The sequence below is a fragment of the Herpailurus yagouaroundi genome, unplaced genomic scaffold (assembly GCF_014898765.1).
Source record: "Herpailurus yagouaroundi ecotype Mexico unplaced genomic scaffold, PumYag 216, whole genome shotgun sequence".
NCBI lineage: Eukaryota > Metazoa > Chordata > Mammalia > Carnivora > Felidae > Herpailurus > Herpailurus yagouaroundi.
Window position 1 is genome coordinate 7,721,508 of NW_024412447.1, and position 26,636 is coordinate 7,748,143.

Genomic DNA, 26,636 nt, shown 5'->3' on the forward strand with positions numbered 1-26,636 from the left:
TCTCCAGCTGCCAACAGTAGGGAACGCACACTTAAAATTTCCACCACTTCCCCTACTTTAAACCTATTTCTGAAGCAGTGCTCAACACTACAGTCAAGACCAACACCTCAACCATCCCGATGTCCAAGTTTGTCATCAAGGCTGAAACCACTCCACCCACCCTCATTGTCTACACGAGCACCATAAAGTGTATCAATCCCATGAGCCTTATAATCACTGCCGCTTACCCTGCCACCACCTGCATGACCCCAACTACCACCAAGAGACTCACCTCTGCCGTGATCTCTCCTCCCATGACCATTACCACTCTGGGGAAGACTCTCACAGCCATGGCCCTACTCTCTTCCTCTGTCCCAACCACGCACACAACCTTCCATATGCCCACATCCTCTACAACGGGTAACACAAACAGGATTAGCCTGACCACAGCAAGCATTCATACAACCAGGTCTCTTACCCCAATAATCGCTTCTACCTCTATTGCCCCTTCTCTGACTGCCACGAACATCTCGGCAACAGTAACTGATCACAGCTCTTCACCCATCGCCAGTACCGTCTTGATTATGACCACCACTTCACTTCCTAACACCACCGTTACATTTAAAACAGCGACTGCCACCACTCATGATCCCACATCAACAAGTGTATCAACAACACCTACAACACAAAGTGTATCTGCTTCCACTGAAGTGACTGCCACGCTAAGTACACCAACAACAATCGCTTTGAAAACAATGAGCTCCACGGAAATGAAGCTTACATGACAGAAACTCCTTCGACTTCTCCAGGCATGGCATCAATCACCCCAACAAATACAACTGTTTCTGCCACATCTACCACCTCTGAAACCACCCTGGAACCCACTACCACCCACATGACATTCACAACCACAGAACCACACTTCTCCACTGCAGCCACTACACACACGGGGAAGACAACCATCACACCTCATGCCACACCCCCTGGAAAACCACACTTATTCCTACACAGGACATTTCCACAGTGTCTTTCATGACAGAAATTACTTCTCCTCCCACAATCGCATCATTAATTACTCCCAGGAATACAGTCAATTCTCTGACATCAACCTCTTCTACCCCAGTGACCGCCAATCCCTTGACATCAGCCACGAGTATGTGTCTGTCTTCTCCACCTGCCCCATCCACAAAACCAGTCTCCAGTTGGATCACAAACATTACCCCTATATCTACCTTGATTATTACTCCCTATAACCCACACCATGTCCACCCCTACATCTCCCACTAGTACTGACACCATAGCTGCAACTGAAATCACCACTCCTATCAACACTTCCACCATTGCCACCTTGAACACAGCCTCTTTGCCCACTTCCTCCACTCTAGAAACTGCTTCCGCTGCTACTACAATCTTGGTAACAACAACCACCCCTAAAATACCACACAGTCCTCCAGGAGTCACTTCTTCAAATATCTACTCTACAGGAAGCACGACCACATCAGCAATAACCCCATCTCCCACCACTGGTACCCCGAGGTTAGCCGTCACCATAAACTCATCCTCTGTTAGTACAGGCATGCCTGCCTCAACACTGACAACCATCACCCCCACATCCAGGGGTACCAATGGTTCATTCATTACCATTCCTGACCTCACCTCTACAAGCACTATTTTCAAAATGTCCACAATCCCCACATGTATCATCCCATCTCCCCCAGCCGCCCAAAATACAGACACAACATGCAGTGTCATCACAACCTCTTCCACAAGGCTTACTATGGCGCCCATGCTCACAAGTACCCACAGCACTCCCCCTCCCACCCTTGCTACACACACTCCAGTTACATATGCAGGCTCATCTTCCACGTCTACCAGCAGCAATGGGACCATTCGGACAGAGAGGACTACCTCAACTGCAACGAGCACAAATACATCACACACAAATGCTAAATCCACCCTGGCACCCACTACCACTGACACACACACACAGCATCCCCGACCACAGGACGACCCTCTTCTACTAGATTTACTACATACACAGGCAAGGTGACTGTGACACCCTCTCATGCCACATCCACCTGGAAAACCACACTTACTCATACTGGGGATTTTTGGACACAGTCTCTCACCATGGAGATTACTTCTCCTCTTGCAACTGCATCATCAATCACTCCCATGAATATGGTCAATTCTCTGACATTTATCACCTCTACTCCAGTCACCACCAATACTGTGACATCAGCCATGAGTATGAGTCTATCTTCTCCACCTGCCCCAACCGCAGTCAGTCTCCTCTTTGACAACAAACACTACCCTTTTATCCACCTTGATTACTACCTTCCCTAGTACCCATGCTGCATTCACCCCTACAGTCACCATGGCCACAACTGAAACCACCACTCCCACAAACACTTCTATCTCTGCTACTTCGAGCACAGCCACTTCACCCACTTTCTCTGCCCCAGAAACAGCCATGACTGTTACTAGAATGTTGGTAACACCCACCCCCACAATATCACACAGTACATCTTGTGTTTCTCCTACACTTTCTTTCCCTACTCTGACTACATCTACAAACGCGCTAAATACTTCTTTCGGTACTATTATTCCCTTTTCAATATCCACAACAATAATGTCCTCTTCCTTATCCTCCGCCAGTGTAAATTCAATGCTCACGACCACCCCTAACTCTCTTCCTACATTCTCACCTCTCTCTGGTATGGAAAATACAGGGACTTCTGTCACTGCTTTCACTACTCTTTTTTCATCCGAAACTACAAGAACTTCTCCAACCATGTCTTCTCTAACAGACCTTTGCGACTGAAACAACCACCACTTGTTTTATTTCTTCTACTACCCCATGTCCAGAATCTATATCAGTTACGATAGTGCCTGCCTCTCTCACTACTTCATGTATGGAAATGCGTCCAAGTAGTGAAGTTACTTCGATGCCTCACATCCCAATGTCAGTGTTCGCCTCTACTACTGAGATGGCTACCTCCCCTAGTTCCACCAGTATGACAACTGTGTTTCCTAGGCATACGGACACTTCTGCTTCCGTTCTGGAAACTCATCCTACCAACAGCATAATGGATGTTCCTAGTTCTATCAGCACTGAGACTGTCCCCAGTTACACGGTTTTGATAAGCACTCAAAGACCCACCAGTGGAAGATGGATGAGCACCAATTCTGTAACCGTCCCACATATGCCTGGCTTCATGAGCCTCCCACTGACCATGAAACCAAGCAGCAGGTTTCCAACTGCCATGGTGACTTCAATCAAGTTGACTCACTCCACCCCACCCACCATCAAGATTCCAGAAACACCGGTAGTCATCTCTCAGACTACCACCACCCTTATGTCACCCAGGGCAACTTCAACCACTACTCAGATGACCACACAGTCTAGACTGACTACACCTCAGGTTGGACCTACTGCTTCCCTGTTCCGTCTTCTCTCTCCCCTAATAAATTTCTGTGTCACCAAGGGCAAACCCTATCCTGAACTTCCCTTTCTTACTGTGTTGCCCAGGCACCTGTGACCATGGTGGCACCTGGATGCTAGGCCTATGCCACTGCCCTTTGGGGTTCTCTGGGGACCACTGTGAGCTCCAGGAGATCAGGTGCCAGAATGGAGATAAATGGGATGGCCTCAAGTGCCACTTGCCTAGCATCTTCCATGGCTACCGTTGGAGTTTGTGGTGGAAGAGGTGGATCTGGGTGAGTTGTCAGAGCCCTGCCTTTTGCACTTTCTCCTGGGAGGTGCCACTGGCTCTCTCTGGGCCCAGCCCTGCGGTTACCTGTTAGTGTTCATGCCATTTTGTCTAATTCTGCCATTCTTGCCTTCTCTCTCATGCTTCCCTCTACCTCATCTCATGCCTCTTTTTCACCCTCACCTCCAGGAGGTGGTTGGACCACACTCCTTCCTGTGGTCTCCTCCCAGTCTGGGCTGCTCGGAGCTGTATTAACTTCTAATTGCCACTGTAACAAACTTAGCGGCTGAGATAATGCAAATTTATTATCTTACAATTCTGTAGAGTAGGAGTCTAACGTGAGTCTTACTGGGCTAACATCAAGGTGTCGGCAGGGCTGTGTTCTTCTCTGAAGGCTTTAGGGGAGAATCCATTTCTTTGCCCTTTTCAGGTTCTGAAGCCTCTCACATTCCTGGTCTCAAGGCTCCCTCTCTCCATCTTCAAAGCCAGCAACATTTCATCTCTGTGTCTTTCTTTTTTTTTTTTTTTCAAAAAATTTTTTAAAGTTTATTTATTTTTGACAGAGAGAGAGGCAGAGAATGAGCAGGGGAGAGGCAGAGAGAGATGGAGACACAGACTCGGAAGCAGGCTCCAGGCTCTGAGTTGTCAGCACAGAGCCTGACGTGGGACTCGAACTCACAAACTGCGAGATCATGACCTGAGCTGAAGTCAGATGTTCAACCAACTGAGCCACCCAGGCGCCCCATCTGTGTCTTTCTTCTGTAGTCACATTTTCTTGTGACTGATTCTGACCTCCTGTCTTTCTCTTCCACTGTTAAGGACTCTTGTGATTATGTTGAGCCCACCCAATAATCCACGTTAATTTTCCCATTTTAGTCAGATGATTAGCAATTTTAATCTACATACAATCTTGATTCCTCCTTGCCATGCAGCATAACATATCCAGAGGTTCTGGGGACTAAGACATAGACATCTTTGGGGGCCATCATTCTGCCTCCCACTGAGGCAGACAAGGGAGAGACCACAGGTCTGACTGCTGTGCCTCCTTACCTCTAACCTTTCCCTCACCTTGGCACAACTTATCCTAGAAGTCCTATCTCCTTTCCTCCTACCATTCATTCAGTCTTCAGGGAACATGGAGAGGAGTGATGGGATGAACCTCTGGATTGTGGTGGTGGCAATGGTGGTGAAGTGACCAGAACAGGGCATATTGTGCGCAGACACTGTGGGTGCTGAAGGGGATATGGAGGTGTCTGTTGACCAGGAGATCTCCCCTGACCTCAATGACAACACTTCCAAGGCCTACGAGGATTTCAGCGACACCTTCTGGGATCAGGTGACGGGGAAGGGGAGGGAACTCAAGGGTCTTTCCTTGAAGTTGAGCTTGGGCATCTGGGTGCACTCAGGTTCAGGTGCAAGTGGAAGTGCAAGGATCCTGGCATTTCGGATGCAGAAGATTTACCAAAATGTGCAAGGATTCAAGGATGTGGAGATCCTGTCCCTGGGGCAGGAGACCCTTTTGGGTCTATGGAGGTAGTGTTGGGTGGGGGAAGGAGAATGAAGGGTGGGGGAATGGAGAAGCCATCCTTTCCTTTTGGAATCAATCAGATTTCAAAAAGAGAGAGGTGGAGGTAAGACATAGGGGAACTAATAACTCCACGGGGAATTTTTTGGATCATTTTCTGTAGTCATTTCTCTGTAGGAGAGATGCCACCTTCCTTTTGAAGCATGGTTGGAAAGAGAGAGATTACATGGGACATGCAGGGAGGTGGCGCATAAAGGCTTATGGGAAGCCTGGTGTCTGGACAGTAGCTGGTTTCTCTCTGGCTGGCACCTGGCCTGCTGAGTGGTCAGCCCGAGTGAGGCAAAGTGCCCAGGAGGGCCTGGTTTGATAATGGCTTGATGCGAGGCAGGAGAATGCCAATCATTCCTTGTCCTGCCTTCCAGGCTGACCAAGTCAGGGATGCTGGTGGGTCCTGAAAATAATGTGTCTGGAATCCCAACTCATTGCCTCTGCCTTCCCCTCACACCAGCGCACTTGTGGTTGGTCCTGGAGGTGACCTTCTAAAGACCTGTGTGCCCCAGGCCTGGGCACCCTGTAAGACACCCAACCTTCTCGATCCCCTCAGGAATGGCAGCAATGTGGTGCCCTTTAGCCTCCAGCTGGAGAGCGAGTATGAGAAGGTGAAGACAGTCTTGGAGGAGGAGGCTCCAGAATGTCAGCCACGATGGGGACAGCTGCCAGAGTGATTAGAGTAAGCCAAGACAGGAGGGAGGGGCTGGGGCAGAGCCACCAGCTTGGCGAGGAGCCTCTGGGCTCCAGTGCCAGCCCTGGGGTAGGCCTACAGCCAACTGGGCCAAGGATGGGGTTAAGGAGGGGCTAGTCTGAACCTGGGTGCTGGGGAAGACTCCTTGAAAGTTCTGCTCCACATTTTCAGGATGGCTGAGGATGCTTGCTTATTCGGGGGAGATGAGAGAGGCAAGAGTCACCTTCCCTTGCAGCCCCTCCACATGTCCCCCACAGTGGCAGAGCCCTCTCTGCCCCTCCCCAGGCTTCCCTGCTCTGCTTCCCTGTCCCTGACCCTCTATTTATTTTTTAAAGGTGTGTGTGTGTGAGAGAGAGAGAAAGAGAGAGAGAGAGAGAGAGAGAGAGAGAGAGAATGAGCAAGCAGGGGAGGCGCAGAAAGAGGGAGACCGGGAATCCCAAGCAGGCTCTGCACTGACAGTGCAGCTCAATGTCATGAACTATGAGATCATGACCTGAGCCCAGTTCAAGAGTCCAAGGCTTAACTGACTGAGCCACCCAGTCGCCCCTGTCCCTGACCCTTTAACCTCCCTCAATTCCACCTGTGCCTGTGTCCTCCCCAGCCCTGTGTTTTAGGCCTGACTCCATCAAGGTGACCAACGACACCAGGAAGGAGCTGACCCTGGAAGGTAAGGGTGGGCAAAGGGCTGAGTGGCCCCCGGAGGTCGTGACTCTCCCACCGTGGACATCTGCCCATTGACATTCTTGGGGAGGAGGGAAGACCTTTCAGGAGGCAAGTGGTGTGGCCCCGGCAGGGCTGTCCTTCCTGGAGCTTATTAGCTTCTCACCTGAGGACCAGCAGGGAAGGTGAGGGTCTTAGGGGCCGACCCTCCCCTCATCTAATCTCAGGGTCCGCTCCACGACGCCCCACCCTCGGAAACGTAGTTTCTCCCATCTGTTTTCAGCGTGATTATAACCAGGCCTCTGAATAGAGTGGATGAGGTCCTTGTCTCTCTGCACCCCCCTCCCACCTCCAGCCATCTGTCGCCGCGCCACTGCCAAAGGCTATGAGGATTTCTTCTTCCCCTCGGTGGGGGAGAAGGGGGAGAACCGGCTCCACCGCGTCACCAAATGCACGTCGGGCGTGGATGGCGCCATCGACTGTCACGAAGGCCAGTGCCTTGTGGAGAGGAGCGGTCCCGCTCGCCGGTGAGACCCTGAGCACCCGCGGGAGCCCCGCCCCCTCGCCTCCCCCCCCCCGCCGCCCCCCCCCCCCCCCCCCCCCCCCCCCCCCGGTCCACCTGCCGGCGCCCGCGGAGTCCAAGTATGGTAGCCGACCCACCCAGATGGTGGTGAGGGTCTGTGACATGTGACCCCCTGCTCCAGCTGCTTCTCCACGGACACGCGCTGGTTTTCGGGCCCGCGCTGCGAGGTGGCTGTCGCCTGGAGGGCACTGGTCGGGGGCCTGACGGGGGGGCCGCGGCTCTGCGGCTGCTGGCGCTGAGCATCTTCGTTGCCCGCTACCGCACAGCCGGCCGAGGCGGAGGCAGGGGAGCGCGTTGGGGGTGGGCGTGAGGGCGGCAAAGGGGTCCCTGCTGGGGCGGTCCTGCTCTGCCAGCGCGTCGCCCCAACTCAGGTCCTGGGGCGGCGACGGATGTGCGATGAGGACACTGTGGGGACGTTTTCGGACTTGGGCTTGGAGGACGAGCGAACAGGTGAGTCCTGCCTCCCGGGGAGGGGGGCAGAGGCTTCCCTGGGCGCCACTGCGGGCCTGGGGAGGACCCAACTACCTCCCTTGCCCGAGGCAGACACGGACCTCCTGGCGGGAAGCTTGAGTAGCCACTTCCCTGGGCACCCCCCGAAGGAGGCGCGGGTCCTGCACGCGCCATCCCTACAGGGCAGGCACTGGGCACAGGAGCCCCCCTCCCAGGCCTTGCTTTCCCCACCCTTCCTTCCCTTCTCTTTTCCTGCCCCTTTCTCCTCTCTTTCCTCCTGTTCTCCCCCCCCCCCCCCCGCCCGCCCTTTTCTCTCTCTCTAGTCAAGGATGAAAACTTCCAGGTGGCCTTGGAGGACCTGGACATCAATGTGAGCGTGAGGGTGCCAAGGGGGGATGGTGAGGAGCTCTCCCAGATCCAGGTCCAGAAGCCCTCCCGCCAGCCACCAGGGCAGGGGCCGGGCTAGGACCAGGAGGCAGTGGCTTTCCAGCCAGTCTGAGCAGGGTGGCTCCCTGTTCCCACTCCCTCTTTCACACATATTCTGTGGCGGGTGCACATCCAGAGACCTGAGGTGGCCTCGTCCTTGCTGTGGGCCCTGCGCCTCCCCCTCCCCCCCTGCCCCCTGCCCCCAACGGTAGGAAGGAACCATACGCACAGCATCCGTTTTGAGAGATGGCCCGAGGACTCGTGCAGCGCCATCTCCCGGTTACCTTGGGCAAAATCCGACCAGCCCCCCGATCCTCATCCTTCTCCCAGCTTGGGTGAAACCCACCTGGAGACCCGGTTCAAACCCAGGCTTCTCCACTGTGGGACCTCGGGCAAGTCAGTAACTTCTCTGAACCTGTAAAATGAGTATAGCATACTCGTGCTGATACCTTGAACGATTGTTGTGAAAACTAGATGTGCTCCGGCAGATCTCTGTCCCAGTGCACCTTCCTGTGTCCCCACATGCTTCAGGGGTCTCGGACCTCAGTCTCTATTCTCCTATGCGGCTCCCTATGCCTGTTCCCCACCCGCAGCTGGAACCACCCTCCCTCCTGCTCCCTATGGAACTCCTTGCCGCGTCCCTTGCCCCCACCCTTAAATCTCCCCCCTGTGAACCCACTGCTTGACTCACTCCATACCCCAGCCCCCAGCCCCAAGTGTCCCCCAGTTTGTCCCTTCCCCTGTCTTTATGACTTCAGCCCTAAATTCTTACCCCTATCCCAGTGCCCCCATCCTAAATCCTCCCTCCTCCCCTGACACCCGGTTTCCAGTTATGTACAGATGTCCCTTGCCTCTCAGGTCCCCCGCTGCTGCTTCCCAGGCCCTGGTCTCCTGTTCTGACACTCCATTCCTTCTCCCTCCCAAGGACACTGGACCCCAGTTTTCTGGGGCCTCAAGAATGAGCAGAAGTGGAGCCCTGAGATGGAGAAGCCCTCTCAGCTCCTTGGCCTCATTCCTCTGTCTCCCCTGTCCCCTCCCACCCTTCCTCACCGCTCCCCTCTCCCTAGCCTCGCCCCCATCCCTGCAGTAACCTCAGGGGCCAGAAGTCCCCAGCCTTCTCTGCAGGAACATCTCATGTGCAGACAGGAAGCCTGCCAGCCTCCAGTTCTCCCGCGGGAACACAATGTGGCATTTCTTGTAAAAGAAGTTGCTCTGTGTCTTTCTGCTTCTTATCTCACGGCACCTCCACTTGGAGAACAGGGACTTCCAGAGGATATGTGGGAGGGCCTGGGAACACCAGTTTCTCCCAGCAAGCAAGGAAGGCATCCGTGGGCTGTCCTCGGGGCCATGACTTTCCTCCTAGAGCTCGGGGCCTGTTTTCTTAGAGAGTAGGTGGCTGGGGGAGCCACCAGTTCAGCGGCAGGTGGGGGCCTGTTGGGTTTAGCCTCTGTGCCCTTCCTCCCTTGACATAGGAAGGTCAGGGCTGGGTCGGGGGGTGGGGGGTGGGAGGCCCAGGCTACGTCAGCTGCCATTTGCACGGGTGGGTAAATCTGGTCTCCCCAAAGATGTGGGGCCTCCCCAAGCTTGGGTGGCACATACACTCACGCCAGAGTCTGCCATGCTTTGGCGTGGGCCCTCCCATTCCCACGACTGTGGGTAGGTGGACTGGAGCTGAGGGTGCTTGGGGCTGACAGAATGAGGTTCTTTGGGTAGGGGTTTGGAAAAAGCCCCTGAGATCTTTGCCCTGGACAGGAGAGGGACTGGCGTGGCTGGGGGTGGAGACCAGGACCATAAAGCCTCAGGTGTGAATGGGAGCCCCACCCAGGAGAAGGGTTGGTGGTTGCGAGCCTGGAGGTGGGGGGAGGCACTGGAAGTTTGGAAGGGGCCAGCTTGAGGTGGATGATGGAGAAGGAAGGCTGGAAGAAAGAGGGGTTTCTCAGGGGTGGGGTGCGGGGTCCTTCACTCAGCCTGGCCTGTGGCTGGCCGATCCTGGAAGGGCCGTCACTCCTCCCTCCATAGTTACCCTCTCCCTGCCATTTCTTCGCCCCCGCCCCTTGGTAACCGTCAGACACTCTTCGCGCCTCTGGTCTCTGGTCCCTCCCTCTCACTCTGCCCCACCCATGACTCTGGCTTCCGCTGGAGAGACCCTGGCTGTGGGCGGTCAGCTTTCCTGGAGTTAGACGGGAAGGTTGATAGGCTGCCCTTTGGCCAACTCCCTGTGGTCACCACACACCATCCACCCAGCCCCATCACCGCGCCCCTACTCTGGGCCAGGCGCTGACCTTCCCCAAGGCAAAGATCTCCGGGGTCCTTTAAATAGCTGGATCCCTCCCTGGGAGCTCTCATTTCTCGGTCCCTCCTCACGAGGGAAGACCTTGCGTCCAGGTCCCCATCGGGAGATGCTGGTGATCTGGATCCTGACACTGGGTCTCTGGCTCTGGGCACCTGCCCCAGTGACACGGGGTGAGTGAGACCGGGGCTGGCATTCCCTGGGGGGCCAACGCATGCTGGCCTCAGGCAGGGTTCAGGTGGCTGGCTTCCTCCTTTTCCCTCACTCCCTTTGCAGGGGACGGGGCTGCCAAAGAGCTGGACCTGGGCTGTGACCTCATCTTACCTTTGGGGGTGCTAAAGGGGTCACTCTGGAGACGTGTGGGTCCAGAGCAAGGGGCATGGCTTGTGTTGTGCAGTTGATGACCTATGCCAAGCCGTGACCCAGGGGCTGAAAGGGGGCTGGCCTCCCTCCTCCCCCCCCACCTCCCCGTCTCCCCTCTCCAGCCTTCCCCCTGTGGGGAACGGGGACTTTTTCTTCACTTGGATGGTGACCTCTGCCTGCCTTCGTCCTGTGGCCTGCATCTGCCCAGGAGGCCGGGTCTTTCCAAAGAGGCACCGAACGGGCTGCCAGCCCTGGGGGAAGGAAGGATCCAGCATTTAGCAGCTTCTCCCTTGCATGGGGAGAGCTCAGGAGACCCTGGGAAAGCCCCTCTAGTTACAAATGGTTGGAGGGCTGGGGGGGAGACACAGGCTCTGGGTCCTTGTTGAGCCTGTCATGGCCATTTCTCTGGGAAGCAACTGGTTTCAAGCTGGTTTCCCGTGGGGTCCCTCACCAGAGCAGACTTTCTGAGCCCCCACCCCAGAGACCAGGAAGAACCGGAGGGAAGGGGTGGGCAGGACAGATGCTGGGGTGAGGAGTGTTGGGGGGAGTGAGCCCAAGGCCCCAGGTAGAAGACGGGGCTTTTGAGTTGAAGGTCCTGGAGGGTTGTGGGAAGGGGTGGCGAGTGGGCAGGGGGAGATGGGGAAGGGAGTCTTTGGTGCCCTGCAGGGCAATAGTGAGATAACCCACGCAGGGAGTCCTGAGACGTCCCCCACACGAACACGGGCCCTTAGGCACCACCATACCCTCAAGTACCTGCTTCTCCCCTGCCCGGACACATTTGAGGCCCAGAAGCGCAGCCCTTGGGAGTTGCCAATGGGCAAGGATGAGAAGCTGCGAGTGTGAACCTTGTGAATTTCAGGACACCAAGAAAGTACATTAATGATAGCTATATTAGCTTTTAAAAAAAATGTTTATTTAGTTTTGAGAGACACAGAGAGAAAGATAGAGTGTGAGCAGAGGAGGGGCAGAGAGGGGGACACAGAACCCGAAGCAGGCTCCAGGCTCGGAGGTGTCAGCACAGAGCCCTATGCGGGGCTCAAACCCATGAACTGTGAGATCATGACAGGAGCTGAAGTCAGATGCCTAACTGAGCCACCCAGGTGCCCCTATATTAGCTTTTTTAAAAGAAAGTTTATTTATTTTGAGAGAGCGTGTGCATGCGTGTGTACATGCGTGCGCACGCGCGCGCACACACACACACACACAAAGAGCAGGGCACAGAGAGAGGGAGAGAGAGAATCCCAAAGCAGGCTCCGTGTTGTCAGTGTGGACGCTGATGCCGGGCTTAATCCCATGAGCCATGAGATCATGACCTGAGCTAAAATCAAGAGTCAGATGCTCAACCGATCGAGCCACCAAGGCGCCCCATAGAGATATTAGCTTTAAGGCAAAATCCAGAGAATAGGAAGCTATGAGTGGGGTCACCGTCAGGAGGGGTCCTCCCTGTCCCTGCTCCCCAGGCAGCCCGCAGGTCTCTCTCTGGTCAGGCTTTTGGGGGAGAGGGGTGGCGGTGGTGATGATGACAGTGATGTTTAAGGGTCCAACAATCAGCAGGTGCATTGCCTCTGTGTACCTTACGGTGAGTTAGAGATAATCCGCACCAGCGGAGACCCCCTGTTCCTAAGGCGCTCAGTGTTGTGTCGACTCGAGTGAGCCCATTGGCATGCAAGAGTCAGAAAGCATCTCTCTCTAAGTGCAGAGAGCTGTCAAGAGTGGAGAGGTCAGGCAAGTAGAGCCATTCCAGAAGACTCCAGAAGGTCTGATGATACCCAGAGCACCCCCCCCCTTGCCTCCCACCCACAGAGGGCTGTTCGCAATGTCATTTCACAGCATATAGCACATATGACTCTCACAAGGAAGATTGTGTAAGGAAGTGGAGGCAGACAGGTGACTGAGGCTCAGAGAGTGATCTATCTGGGGCCGCACAGCAAATAATTAACAAGGTGCCACCCATTTGACAGAAGGTTTGTACTGCCCCATCCCTGAACTGGAGGACCTCAGCCCTCTGCACCCCCCACCCCCACCCCACCTCCTGCTTGTATTCTGGGAGGGGTTCAGATGTCAGGTCAGAGACTCTGGCTGGCACCTATAGTTTTCTTTCTTTTTCCTTTTATTTATTTTGGGGAGAGCGCAAGCTGGGGAGGGGCAGACAGAGGGGGACAGATGATTGGAAGAGGGTTCTGCACCGACAGGCTGACAGCAGCAAGCTTGATGTGAGGCTTGAACTCACGAATCTCAAGATCGTGACCTGAGCTGAAGTCAAACGCTCAACCGACTGAGCCACTCAGGGGCCCCTATAGTTTTCTTTCTAATTTGTGCCCTCCTCTGGGTACTCCAGTTCACTGTGAGGACTGATGAGGTTTTGGACAAGCAAACAGTAGGGAGAAGGAATGCCAACCTGAGAAGGTAGGAAAAACACCGGGACAGGGCTGTGCAGGGGACATGTGCGTAGGAATGCCCCAAAAGTAGGGGCGCCTGTGCAGGATGGCACGTTGGGAAAGTGAGGGAGCGCCCCTGGGCGACCAAGGCATTAAAGCCTGATGGAGGCTTTTGGACACCAGAAGACCTCTGTGGCCTGAGCAGGGGTGGATTGCCCTGCCAGGGAACACTCTTGTCTTGCCCTGAGAGCCATCCTGGCGTGGCTCCAGCCGGGAGCCCCCCTTCGCCGGATGATGGGCTGTGGGGGCCCCGGGAGAGGCTGCCCTAGAGCCTGTGTGAGTGAGAGGGCAGGAGCCTCTTTCTGGTGCTTGACGGAGGTGACCATGGAGATTCTGGGGGTAGCTGTCCTCCAGACCCGGGGCTCGGGGGCGGATGTGAATAGGGTACAGTCTAGAATTCTCCATTCTCTATGAGCTACAGGGACCACAAAGACCACACAATGCTGTGGATTGACATGAGGATTGGAAGCCCGTGTCCTGTTTCGTGTACACGAAGTTCTAAAGTGTTCACGGGAAGGGTATGGGAGGGAAGCTCCTCGGGCTGGCTGGGGGACAGGGTAGAAGTGTGTGTCGTGGAGGGGCTAGGGCCGGGCCCGAGGGGTCAGAGCTCTGTGGCCTAGAAAGATGAAGGCGGAAGTAGAAACGCCCAAGCGCAAAATCGAGAAGAGTGTGGTGAAGCTGACAACAGATTTGTCCACAATAGACAAAGGGACAACCTTTGAAACTTGCCTGAAATAAATTTCGAGCAATTAAAAGGAAGTGTTTTACACGGACGGTAATAAACTTACTGAGCAAACACAAGAGGCCTGCTCTGCCTGGGCAGGTGCTCGGTGCTCGGGATGAGGGAGGATGAATAAGCCAGTTTATAGTCAGGTTTATTAGATGGCACCATGGAAACAGTACAGAAAGGACCGCCACCCAAGCCCGGTGGTGCTGGAGCTCAGAGAGGGGCTCGCCTCCAGGGAGGGATCCTGTCTTGCCTCCTCGAGCTTCTGGTGGCCCCGGCGTTCCTTGGCCGTGGTGGCATAACTCTGATCTCTTCTCTCATCTTTGCGCGACCTCCTTCCCTGTGTGTACAATCTTCTTCTCCCTTCTCTCCTAAGGATATGAGTATTTGGATTTAGGGTCAGCCTTAAGTTCAGGAAGATCCAATCCTGAGATGCTTAACTTGATCACATCTGCCAAGACCTTCTTTCTTTTTATTTTTTATTATTTTTTAAGGTTTACTTATTTTTGAGAGAGAAAGACAGTGCAAGTGGGGGAGGGGCAGAGAGAGAGGGAGCCCCTCCAAAGACCTTCTTTCCAAATTAGGTCACATTCCCAGGGGGCTCTGGGGTTAGGACTGCCACATATCTTTTGGGGGCAGCGGGGGATACAATTCAATCTGTTCCACCAAGCTTCCACGGCAACCAGAGCAGCTGTCCTGTCTTCAGGGAGGCTGTGGGCAGGGGGAGGGGAGAGAGCTGGGGCGGCTTGGCCTGGCCTCAGCCCTACTGCCAGTCTGCCAGGTGGGATCGGCCTTAGAGAAAAGGAGACAGGCCCAAGCCACTGAGCTCATGCATGGCAGGGCTGAAAGTGCTCCCGGGGCTGGGTGACCAAAGCACATCCCGGTGGCTCCACACTCTTTCTCTTGTAGAATCTTCTAGAGGGAGCAGTGTGGTCAGGGCAGGCATCATTCATCTCCCTTTTCCAGGGGGAAATGGACGTTTGGACAGGGTAACTGCACGAGCTCCTACAGCTGTGTAGTGGCTGATCCTGGAGGCACTCATGGGCCCCGCTCGCACCCCAGCCTTCGGGGCTGCTCCTGTGGGCCCCATTGACTGAGTCCACCTCAGGCACCAATGTATTTTGGAGGTGGCAGGAGGAAACAGTCTCACGTCTTGGTGGCGGTCTTCAGACTTGCTTTCTAGGGCTTTTCCCCAAGAAGGCCACCAAGTGAAAGACTTGGCCAGCTACCTGGCTGCCTTATTCCACTGCTTAGCTTTTTAAGAAAATCTAAACACCCGTAATGCAAAGAAGTAAAAACTGTCAACAGGGCAGGAAAGTAGCAAATTTTGCTTGTTTGGTAGGAGAGCTAGTGTCTTTGATGGTGAGTTAATGCAACTGCAACATGGGCAAATACGGTTGACCCCTGAATGACACAGGGGTTGGGGCGCTGACCGCTGTGTAGTCGAAAATCCCCATGTTACTCTCGACTCCCGCAAAACGTAGCTACTCACAGTCTTACTGTTGACCAGAATCCTAACCGATAACATAAACAGTCAATTGACACATATTTTGGGTGTTCTGTGTATTATATACCGCATTTCTACGATAAAGTGAGCTAGAGAAAAGAAAGTATTATATTACAAAAATCATAAAGAAGAGAAAATACATTTACAGTGCTGTCCTGGAAAAGATTTGTGGGCAAGTGGACCCGCGCAGTTCAAAGCCGTGCTATTCAAGGGTCAGCTGTAGACCATTTTTGTTAAGCATTTTGATCACAAGAGTGTGAGGAATCCCAGCTTGGGAATCATTAACCATGAGTGATTTTCCTGCATTTTCCAAGGTGTTGGATACATCTAACCTTTTATTTTTATGGCACATATGTTTTAAACATGATACCATGAGTGCATATTTGTTGTATAACATAGGGAAAATATAGGCAAACAAAAGGAAGAAAATTTTGCTTAACCTTACCACTCAGAGAAACATTGTGAACATTTTCGTATATTTCTGAGTATGTGTTTAGATTTATTCTATTGGCAGTATGTGTTTTTTTTTTTAACGTTTATTTATTTTTGAGACAGAGAGAGACAGAGCATGAACGGGGGAGGGGCATAGAGAGAGGGAGACACAGAACCGGAAGCAGGCTCCAGGCTCTGAGCCATCAGCCCAGAGCCTGACGCGGGGCTCGAACTCACGGACCGTGAGATTGTGACCTGAGCTGAAGTTGGACGCTTAACCGACTGAGCCACCCAGGCGCCCCGGCAGTACGTGTTTTAATGGCCATCAATATTCCATTCTTTTTTTATACATATAAATTTTGTAATGTTTATTTATTTTTGAAAGAGAGAGCCGTCAGCACAGAGCCTGACGCGGGGCTTGAACTCATGAACCGTGAGATCATGACCTGAGCTGAAGTCAGATGCTTAACTGACTGAACCACCCAGGGGCCCCTCAATATTCCATTCTATGGAAGATTATAGTTCTCCAACCAGTCTCTTCTTCCTCTATTCCTGGACAATTTTAGCCTATTCATCATTATAATAAATAATGATGTAATAAACATTCTTGTAAGAAAAAATTTAAAAATCTGCATCAAGTTACTTTATTTTTTAAGGAAGTTATCCTCTTTTTTAAAAAAATTATTTATTTATTTTGAGAGAGAAAGCTTTGGTGGGGAGGGGCAGATGGGGGGGGGATATCAAGCAGGCTCTGCACTGTCAGCACAGAGTCTGATGTGGGGATGGGGAGCTCGAACTCATGAACTGTGAGATCATGACCTGAGCCGAAGTCAGATGCTTAACGTACTGAGCCACCCAGACATCCCAGGTGACTTTATTTTAGAATCAACGTCTAAAAGTGGGGTCACTAAGAATGGTACAAGTCTGCCGATGGTCCCTGGTGCATATTTTCAAATTATTCTTTGGGGACACCTGGTTGGCTCAGTCAGTTTAGTGTCCAACTCTTGATTTCAGCTCAGGTCATGATCCCATGGTTGTGGGATTAAGCCCCTGTCAGGCTCCGTGCTGAGCACAGAGCCTGCTTGGGATCCTTTCTTTCTCTCTCTCTCTCTCTCTCTCTCTCTCTTTCTCTCTCATTTCTTCTGCTCCTCCCCACTCTCTAAAATAAAAAAAAAATTCTCCTTTGGAAATATAATACCAAGTGAAGTCCATGGACACCCAACACCTGCTGTCATTATCATTTAATATCACAATTAAATGGGGGTGCAATTTGATAGGTAAAAATAAGTAGCATCTTGCTTTGTTTTGAATTTCTTTGCTCACCGGTGAAGTTTATTTACTTTTTTCTTCTTGTAGGCTGGTTGACCATTTGAAATTCTTTCCTTGGAGAATGGCAGTGCTTCTCCTTTGTCCAGCTTCCTAGGGGAGCATCCTTGACCCTGGAGGTTGCCTTTGGGAAGGACAACTTCACCTGCTCTGCCGCATCCTTTGGGGGCACCATTGCCACCAGAATCCTGGGCTGGGAGGGATCTGATGCTCTTCAGCCAGGGCACCGTGTCCTTGTCCCTCCCAGGAGTGAGTGAAAGCCTTGAGCACTGAAGGAGTTGCCCGCCAGGAGGTGGGAGGTGCAGCAGAGCCTATACCTTGGGGGTCCCTCTTAGACAGTGAACAGGAAGAGGAGGAGCGAGGAGAAGGATAATAAGGGTGTGGTGATGTCTCGGAACCTGAAGGATATGAGAGATTCCAGAAGGTGGGAGGGCAGCGAGGTGAGATGGACAGGGATTCAGGCACTCAGAGCTCATCAGTGTGCCCTGAGAGGCAGCTGTAGTAGAGATGTGGCTATTTTTTATTTTATTTTATTTTTTCAACGTTTATTTTTATTTTTGGGACAGAGAGAGACAGAGCATGAACGGGGGAGGGGCAGAGAGAGAGGGAGACACAGAATCTGAAACAGGCTCCAGGCTCTGGGCCATCAGCCCAGAGCCCGACGCGGGGCTCGAACTCCCGGACCGCGAGATCGTGACCTGGCTGAAGTCGGACGCTTAACCGACTGCGCCACCCAGGCGCCCCGAGATGTGGCTATTTTAAGGACAGATTGAATGGCAACTAAATAGAGTAAACGGTATGAATCCAGGAATAAAAATGAAAGACAGCAGGATGTCCGAAGTCCATTTCGATGAGTGTCCTGGCCATAGTTGGGGTCCCTGGTGGCCCTCCATGTCCCCGCCATGGCCTCACCAATCTCTGTGCCTCTACCCTTGTTGCCCCTTCACTCCAGGGCTCTCTTCTTCTAAGGTACAGTTGGGACCATGGCCTTTTCGCTGGGCGTTCTTCACTCACTGTTGCTCCGCCAAGTCCAGAGCTGGCCTCACCCCTGCTTTACTAGCCTTTGCCCTGCCCCACTGCTCTCTCTTGGATGCTATCCTGCCAGCTGGGTGAGCTTGGAGAGAATTTAACCTTTGGAACTCTAGTTAATATTTGAGATCGAAATAGTAATGCCTGCCTCACAGAATAGTATTATGTAACATTAAAACATTAGGAAGAAGGGTCCAGTGGACTTTCCAGTAATCATTTACTCATTTACTTCAGAAATGCTCATTGAACACCCGCTGTGGGTCAGGCTGAACAGGACAGAAGTGCTCTCTGTGACTGGGGAGATTCTGCTCTGGGGAGGGATGAGGGTCAGTGGATTGTGCAGGCAGTTCCCTACACAACCACTGAGTTCCAGTTGTGATAAGGCTAGTATGGGACTCTGATAGGCGGCCAATATATGCCAGCCCTCCCCACCTCTATTCATTCTTTGTGATTCAGTTAGAGACACCACCATAAACTGCTTTTATGTGTCTTTTCATTGTTTGACTTGTCACAACAAACACAGTCTACTTTTATAACTTAAAGAGTCCAATAAAATTTATAATGCCTAAATCCATGAAACTCTTTTAAAGAATGGGAAAATAGTGGCCCAGACATTACTTTCTTTTTGAAGTCTTTCTTGATAAGAAAGGCATAGGGGCTGTTCCCTCCCTCCTCACACCCCCCGCCATGGTCGCTCCCACCTCCCTTACATGTGGACCTCCACTACCCCCACATTGCCCTGGGGGGCCAGGAGCCCCAGCGAGGACTGGTTTTGGGGGGGCTGAGTGGCTGGCTATCCCCAGCGTCCAGCATCGTTCTGGCAGTCACAAGGAACCTCTCTTTGGATGAGAGCCTGGACAAGGGTGGGGCAGAGCTGAGAAGCGGAAGTGGCTTTCCCAGGGGCACACAAGGTAGAGAGATTGAGGACTGCAGTAGCCTCTAGGTCAGATACAAAGAGGGCTTCAGAGGGGCAAGTGGATGAGGTGCCCTCAGAGGCAGGAGGACAGAGTGGCCAAGGCTCAAGGGAAGGGTGAGAGGAAAGAGAAAGCGGCTCTGAGGTCCTATAGCCATGCCTGGGTTTACTCTGAGCCTTGCCACACTCTGCTGTGTGTTGACCAGAGCCCCTGTGTGCTGCCTCTCTCTCTGATCCTCCTTATACCCATGACTCAAGGATGCCCCCCACCTTGGCAGCCTCCCCAGCTCAGGCCCTCTGCTCCCATCATGCTGAATTAGGTAAAGTCTAACTTGGAGGCAAGAGGATTGGGCAAAACAAACATATCTATTGTCTTAAAAATAGCCAAGCAATCTTTTCAATCTTTCTCATTAATGTCAAATTCTAAAAGTCTTAGCCATTATTACACCTTTGACCTGAACTCATCCACCAGTGATTTGGTAGTGCTCTTCCCGAGATGATGGTCTGCAAAACCAAGGATCCAGAACTGTTGATGTGAATGACCCAACCTGACTAATTGTCCACTCCCCACTTACCCTGGATTCCAGTCCTTGTTCAGTTCCTGGCCCCTCCCTATAACAGGGAGTGAAAATGTGGTATCTGGAATGGCAGAGGGTGGCCCTGCCCTGAAGGTTTCCATGGTCATTTCTGCCAGTGGCAAAGGTCCATCCTCACGAGAGGTGAGAAAGGCACAGTTCCAAGGCATCTTTGGGGAGGGAGGAGGAACTGACAGGAGGGACAAGAGGCTGCTTCTCCTGCCCTTTTGAGGAAGTCCCCTTATACCATCTTGTAGAATTCCTAAGACTCCCTAGCTTTATGGCACTATTGTCACAAAGATTCCTTCCATATTTGATCCTACTCATTTCATAGGCAGGACAAAGAGGAGACAGGATTATAGTCCCCCTTTATGTAGGAGAATAGAGTCTTACACGTGTAATCACATGTTCTAAGTGGCGAAGAGATGTCAGAATGAGACCTCCAGTCCCAGGAGACATTCCCAGCACTCTTACTATTAGACAACTATAGTTTATTGCATGGGCTGTGGGGCCAAGGAGGAGGAATAGCTTACCTGGGCTACAGGGTGGCCAGGTAAAAGTGATAGAGTGGCTAGCCCTTGAGTAAGTGTGTCTGGAGAGAAAGGACAGGCAGTGGGTGAATTATCCATGGCAATGTGCTTTAGCTCTCCTATTCTTCTTGGGTCTGTGAGAATTGTTAGGATAGAGTAGGGGGAGTCTCACATGTAAGAGATGGGGAAGAGATTTTTCAGACTAAGTATCAGCCAGATGACTTAAGGTGACTATGTGGTTTGCAAATCACAGAATGCGAGGAGCAAAAGAATGTGCATGGGGCATTTGTGTGCCTACAACTGTCCTTTCAAATTGATACCAGAGTGCCCAACTAAATAAACATGTCCCAGAGTGCTTAGGGGAGAATATGTAGGCAATTTTGGGCAGAATATACATATTTTTGGAGAGCAAACAGATTTGTCAAAATCCACACCCATACAACTACTAATCCAAGTCATAAATCACAATCAACATCCAGATCTTTATCTAGTGATACCTTTCCCTCTAGACAAACTAGTATATTCCAGAAAAGACAAAAGTTCTAGATCACCTTTGGTAAGGTGTCCAAATATATAGGTTCCCTGATACTTCTTATAAGTTGTCCTTCAGTATCATAGGTTGACCAGCTATCTGGAACAGATTGTCACTAAGATTGATTAGTGACAATTGTGAACAGATTGTCACACTCCTGCTGCCTCAGCATAGACAGATTTAGGCCTCACAGAAGGATCTACTCTGCACACAGGTACCCCTGATTTGTCCAAGAGTGCAGTTATCTCAGACAGAACCGTTACTAAAGAGGATGGACTTTCTGCTTCCACATCAAAAACCACTGAATCCTTTACTACAAAGGATGATCATGTACAAACAACCACATCCTTTGCGGGGGGGTCCACTTCCTACACCTCCCCATCAGAGCTATCCACGTCAACATTTTTCACTAACACCTCCTACAGCACAGATAATGCAAGTCCTGCCTCCGAATCCAGCATCAGTGAGCTCTCTACCCTCACTGTGGTCACTGAACGAACAGACTCAACTCTCACAGGTGACACAACCATCCACACCTCTGTGTCAGATTCATCTGAGACCACAATATCATCTGAGGTTTCTCATGCCACAGGCGCTGGGAGTTCTGTAGCTCCATGGAGTCCTGGAGAGGCATCCATCAGCCCAGCTGTCTCAGGACCAACCGCCACTGGTGTCACCCAGATATCCACAGACCACAGCACCATCTCTGATTCCTCTAAACCCACGGACTCATCTGTAACCACCTTTACCAGAGAATATGGAAGTCCTGAGCCCACCTCAAGTCCCAGTGATGCCTTTTCTACTTCCAGTAGTTTTGGCCAAACCACCATGTTCTTTCCAGTGGCTTCCACAGTCTCCTCGACCCTCTCTGATTCATCAAATCCTACATTTTCACCAGACACCCCCCATACCACTGACAAGGAAAGTCCTTCATCCTCTCTGGGTCCAGGTCCATCACCCACCAGCACTCAGGTCTCTGGACAAACAGCCACGCCTTTCACTAAAGAGACAACTGCCTACACACACATTTCAGATTTGTCAACAATACCGACTTCTGGTGAAACGTCCTACACCCAGGATGATGAAGGGACCACGTCCCCTTCGAGTCCTGGCCTGCTGTCTTCCAACCCTGGGATTTCAGGACAGACAAACACAGGCCTGACCGAGGGGCCTTCTGTCTATACAGACACACCTAATGGGTCCAAACCTACCAGTACCTCGGACAGCACAGTTACCAAGGAGGATGGAAGTTCTGCTTCCACATCTGGGCCTGCTGAATCATTTACCACTTCTGGTGTTGATCCACACACAGGCACAACTTTGCCTCCAAGATCCCCTCCTTACACCACCACCTCAGAGGTGTCTGCACCCACAGTTTCAACTCACTCTTCCTACAGCACGGACGAGGCAAGTGCTACTTCTCAGTCAAGTCCTAGTGATTTATTTACCACCAGTGTGCGCTCTGAACAATCAGCCAGGACTCTCACAGAGAAGCCAACTGTCCACACCATTTCTGATTCATCTGAATCAACAGCTTCTTCCTACAGCCTCAGAACCCCAGGCCTTGGCAGTTCTGCAGCACCCTCGAGTCCTGGAGAATTCTCTTCCAGCCCAGTTGGCTCACGACTGACTGCATCTACAGTCACCCAGCCATCCACAGAGCACAGCACCGTGTCTGATTCTTCTCAACCTCCAGACTCATCAGCAACCACTTATACCAAGGATGATGAAAGTCGTGTGCCTACGTCAGGTCCCACTGAATCTTTAACCACCTCTCCTGGTTCTGGACCACCAGCCTCACCCACAGCTATGGAGTCTACTTTCTCCACAAGCATCTCAGAGTCGTCAGAATACACAGTGTCTTCCTATAGTACAGATTCTTCAACTCCATCAGACCATGAAGGATTTCCCACCGCTTCCCTGACCACTGGACACAGCGCTACAACTTTTACTGGATTGCCCTCTGTCTTTACAACTATGCCTGATTTGTCTGAAACGGCCGTTTCATCTGAAACCTTCTATACCAGTGGTGATGGAAGTGCTGTGTCCCCTTCCAGTCCTGCCCAGCCTTCTAGCATACTCTCTGCCTCAGCACAGACAACCACAGGCCTCATGGAGGGATCCAGCATGGTTACAGGCACCCCTCATTCATCAAAATCTACAGTTATCTCAGACAGCACTGTTAGCAAGGAGGATGGACTTTCTGCTTCCACATCAAGAACTGCTGAATCCTTTACTACAAATGCTGATCACGGACAAATAACAACATCCTTTGTTATGGGGTCTGCTTTCTCCACCTCCTCCTCAGAGCTATCCACAATAGTTTCCACCCACTCTTCCTATCTCACAGATTCCGTTATACCCACAGATCCATTAACAACCATATTTACCAAGGATGATGGAAGTACTAGATCAACACTGAGCTCTAGTGAATCGTTTACCAGTTCTCAAAGTGATGTACAAACAACAGAGTCTTTTACTATGGAATCTGCCGTCTCCACAACTCTCTCCAATATGTCACACCCTACCGTTTCCCTCAGTACCTTCTTGACTACTGGCAAGGGAAGTTCTTCATCTCCTTTTGGTCCTAGTGTATCCTCTACATCCAGTCAGTCATCTGGACCAACAGGCACAACAGTCTCCTTTACAGAAGAGAGAACTCTCTACACAAACATTTCTGATATGTCCACATCAACCATTTCCTCCGAGACTACCTCTGTCCACCATGAAGGAAGTTCTACATCCTCCTCAAGTTCTAACATATCGTCTACCACCCCCACTGTCTCAGCAGAGACAACCACAGGCATCAAAGTGAAATCCACTCTCTCTACAGGCACCCCCAATTTATCCAAATCTACAGATACTTTGGCGACTGTTGTTACCAAAGACAATGGTATTTCTTTTTCCTCATTAAATGTCATTGAATCCTCTACGACTTCTGGTGGTGATGCACACTCAAGCACATCTTTTCCTCAAGGATCCACCTTGTATACAATCACCTCAGAGCTGCCCACACCATTATTTTCTACCCATCATTCTTACAGCACAGACAATGCAAGTCCTGCTTCTCCATCAATCCCCAGTGAACTCTCTACTCCCACTTGGATCTCTGAACAAACTACTACAACTCTCACAGAGGAGCCAACAATCCATGCCACCATTTCAGAACCATCTGAATCAACAGTTTCTTTCTACAGCCCCCATCCCACAGGCACTAGGAGTTCTGCTACCCCATGGAGCCTTGGAGAGGCATCTACTAATCTAGCTGTCTCAGGAACAACTGCCAGTATGGTCCCCTTGAAATCCACAGGGCATAGCACAATCTTTGATTTTTCTCAACCCACAGACTCATCTGCAACCACTTTCACCAAAGAGGATAGAAGTTCTATGTCCACATCTATCCCCGGCAAATCTTTTACCACCTCTGGTGGTGATGGACAAACAACTTTTCCTCCAGGATCCACATTCTATACAATAACCTCAAAGGTGTTGACACCAACATTTTCTTCCCACTCTTCCTATAGCACAGACAAAGCAAGTTCTGCTTCCCCATCAAGCCCCAGTGACCTCTCTAACCAGACTGTACTCTCTGAACAAACCACCATGACTCTTACAGAGGAGTCAACTGTCTACACCAGTGCTTCTGATTTGTCCCAATCCACTGTTTCCTCTGAAACCTCTTTTACCAGATTTGAAGGAAGTTCCTCTTCAGGTCCTGGCCAACTCTCTACCACCTCTGGTGTCTCACAAGAGACCTCCTCAAGCCTAAGTGATGGGTCTACTGTCTATACAGACACCCCTGATTTGTCCAAAACTACAGTAACCTCAGACACCACCCTTTCTAACGAGAACATAAGTTCTGCTGCTACTTCAAATTCAGGCGAAACTTTTCTCACTACAGGTGGATATCAAGAAACACCCACATCCTTTACTATGGAATCAACTGTCTCCACAATCCTCTCAGATTTATCAAATCCAACAGTTCCATATGGTACCGTCTATACTACTGAGAATGCAAGTTCTTCTTCCCCATCTGGTCCTGGTGAATTAATCTCCAGTACTCTAGTCTCTGGGCAAACACCCACATCCCTTCCTGAAGCACCCACTGTCCACACAACCATAACTGATTTGTCTTACTCCACTGGTTCAGTGGTTACCTCCTCCACCAATGTCAATGGAAGTTTTATTTCCACACCAAGCCCTGGTGAATTATCCACTACCACCTTGGTCTCTGGACAAACAATCACACTTTTCACAGAAAAGCCAACCATCTACACCATTTCTGATTTGTTCAGTTCTACAGTTTCTGTTGACACCTCCTCTACCACTCCTAGTGGGGGTCCTGCACCCTCATCAGGTTCTGGCTTGTTGTCCTCCACTACCATCACAACCATCACTGAGGAATCGAGTGTCTTCACCACTACCACTTATTCCTCTAATACAATGGATTCATCTGATGCCCCCAATACCACTGAAGATCTTGGTGCATTATCTTCATCAAGGCCCATCCATTCCTTTTCACCCCCAGTCTCTGGACAAATGCCCACCACCTTGGGTGAGAATTTCACTCTTTTCATCACCAGCAGTGATTCTGCCAAACCAACGATTTCTACTTCAATCCCCTCTTCCACAGACAGCTCTAGTCCTGCATCCCCATCAGCTCTCACTTTCTCTTCTACAACGAGAGACATCTCCAGACCAACAGCCACCACCCTCAGAGGAGGATCTACTATTTTCCAAAGCAGCACAGGGTCACCAAACACAACAATATCATCTGACAGCTCCCAAACCACTACCTCTCATACTTCTTCTTTAGCCTCAGCTCTTCCTAGCTTGTCCTCAAGGCCAGTCTCTGACTCTTCCTCAGCCGTTACAGATTCCTCTGGGTTTTCTCCTCCTCTGTCCTCCACTTCACATGGCTCTACCCATGCTCCAGTCCTTGGGTTCAGTACGTCTTCAACTCTCCATCCTCTGTTCACTAGCACCCATACAACTGTGATGACGACCCAGTCTTCAGCTATGACACCAAGTAAGTCTTTTTGTACGTCACTCTGTGAACCTCTCCTGTCCATCTTCTCTCATCAACTAATCAGTTTTGACCTCGTTGTGGTCTTGTTTCATCTTATCTGGGCCTTCTTGTTGTCAAAGCATGTCATCCACATGGGTGGATGTTGTCTTTTCTTTTTTCTTTTCTTTTCTTTTCTTTCCTTTCCTTTCCTTTCCTTTTTCTTTTCTTTTCTTTTCTTTTCTTTTCTTTTCTTTTTTCTTTTCTTTTCTTTTCCTTGTAGGGCTCTTGCTTTCTTTGCTCATCTTCTTTCATTTCTTGTTTCCATCTTCCCCATTGTCCCTCCTCATTTCCCTCCCCCCCCCCACCTCCCCCGGAGCTTAAGATGGTGGCAGTGGTTCTCATCCTCCTCTTTCAGTACAATGCCTAAATGATGGGACCTGGAATGGGAGATAGTATTTTTTGTCCCTTGGGCTTCCATGGTGACCGCTGTGAATTCTACCCCTTCACAGGCCAGTGCCAGAATGGGACCATCTGGAATGGAAAAGAGTGTGTCTGTGCCCAAGGCTTCTTCGGTTACCAATGCAAGTCCCTTGTGGACTCCTTCTTCCTAGGTAATAAACTTTTCTGAGACCTTCAGTTTGTCCCCATATTCCTTAACCACTTAAATAGGAGGGTAACATTGAAAGGACTATCTGCTACCACTGCCTCATTGTGCAGATAGAGGAGAAAAATTAACCTTTGCCTGGGTCTAAATGCAGGTAGAGCATGGGCCTTCTGACTCCTCCTCCCGGGCTCTTTTCACTGGCCCATCTGCCCCTCTCATCGGGATGTTTCTATTCCAACCCTTTCTGGAGACTTCCACTTAGCTCTCTCTCTCTGGGTCATGAT

The 26,636-nt window shown here is 51.3% G+C and overlaps 3 protein-coding genes across 3 annotated transcripts; all 3 read left to right on the forward strand.

Annotated features, from left to right (window-relative positions):
• The first annotated feature begins 1,823 nt into the window (after positions 1 to 1,823).
• On the forward strand, positions 1,824 to 4,887 carry LOC121017442 (mucin-3B-like). Its single transcript, XM_040455649.1, is given in 4 exon segments — positions 1,824 to 2,788; positions 2,790 to 3,308; positions 3,595 to 3,699; positions 4,816 to 4,887. Coding segments are annotated over 4 exon segments (1,128 nt in total). The 5' UTR covers positions 1,824 to 2,356.
• A 1,533-nt stretch (positions 4,888 to 6,420) lies between these two features.
• On the forward strand, positions 6,421 to 8,274 carry LOC121017658 (mucin-3A-like). The gene is made up of 3 exons (XM_040456036.1): positions 6,421 to 7,146; positions 7,574 to 7,652; positions 7,976 to 8,274. The coding sequence occupies exons 1-3, from the start codon at positions 7,069 to 7,071 to the stop codon at positions 8,116 to 8,118; spliced, it is 300 nt and encodes a 99-aa protein (XP_040311970.1). The 5' UTR covers positions 6,421 to 7,068; the 3' UTR covers positions 8,119 to 8,274.
• Positions 8,275 to 11,367: 3,093 nt separating this feature from the next.
• LOC121017443 (serine-rich adhesin for platelets-like) lies at positions 11,368 to 25,927 on the forward strand (the record flags this gene model as incomplete). The annotated part of the gene is made up of 3 exons (XM_040455650.1): positions 11,368 to 11,568; positions 17,497 to 17,601; positions 20,915 to 25,927. Coding segments are annotated over exons 1-3 (5,319 nt in total), but the record flags the coding sequence as incomplete, so codon positions are not given.
• Positions 25,928 to 26,636: the final 709 nt, after the last annotated feature.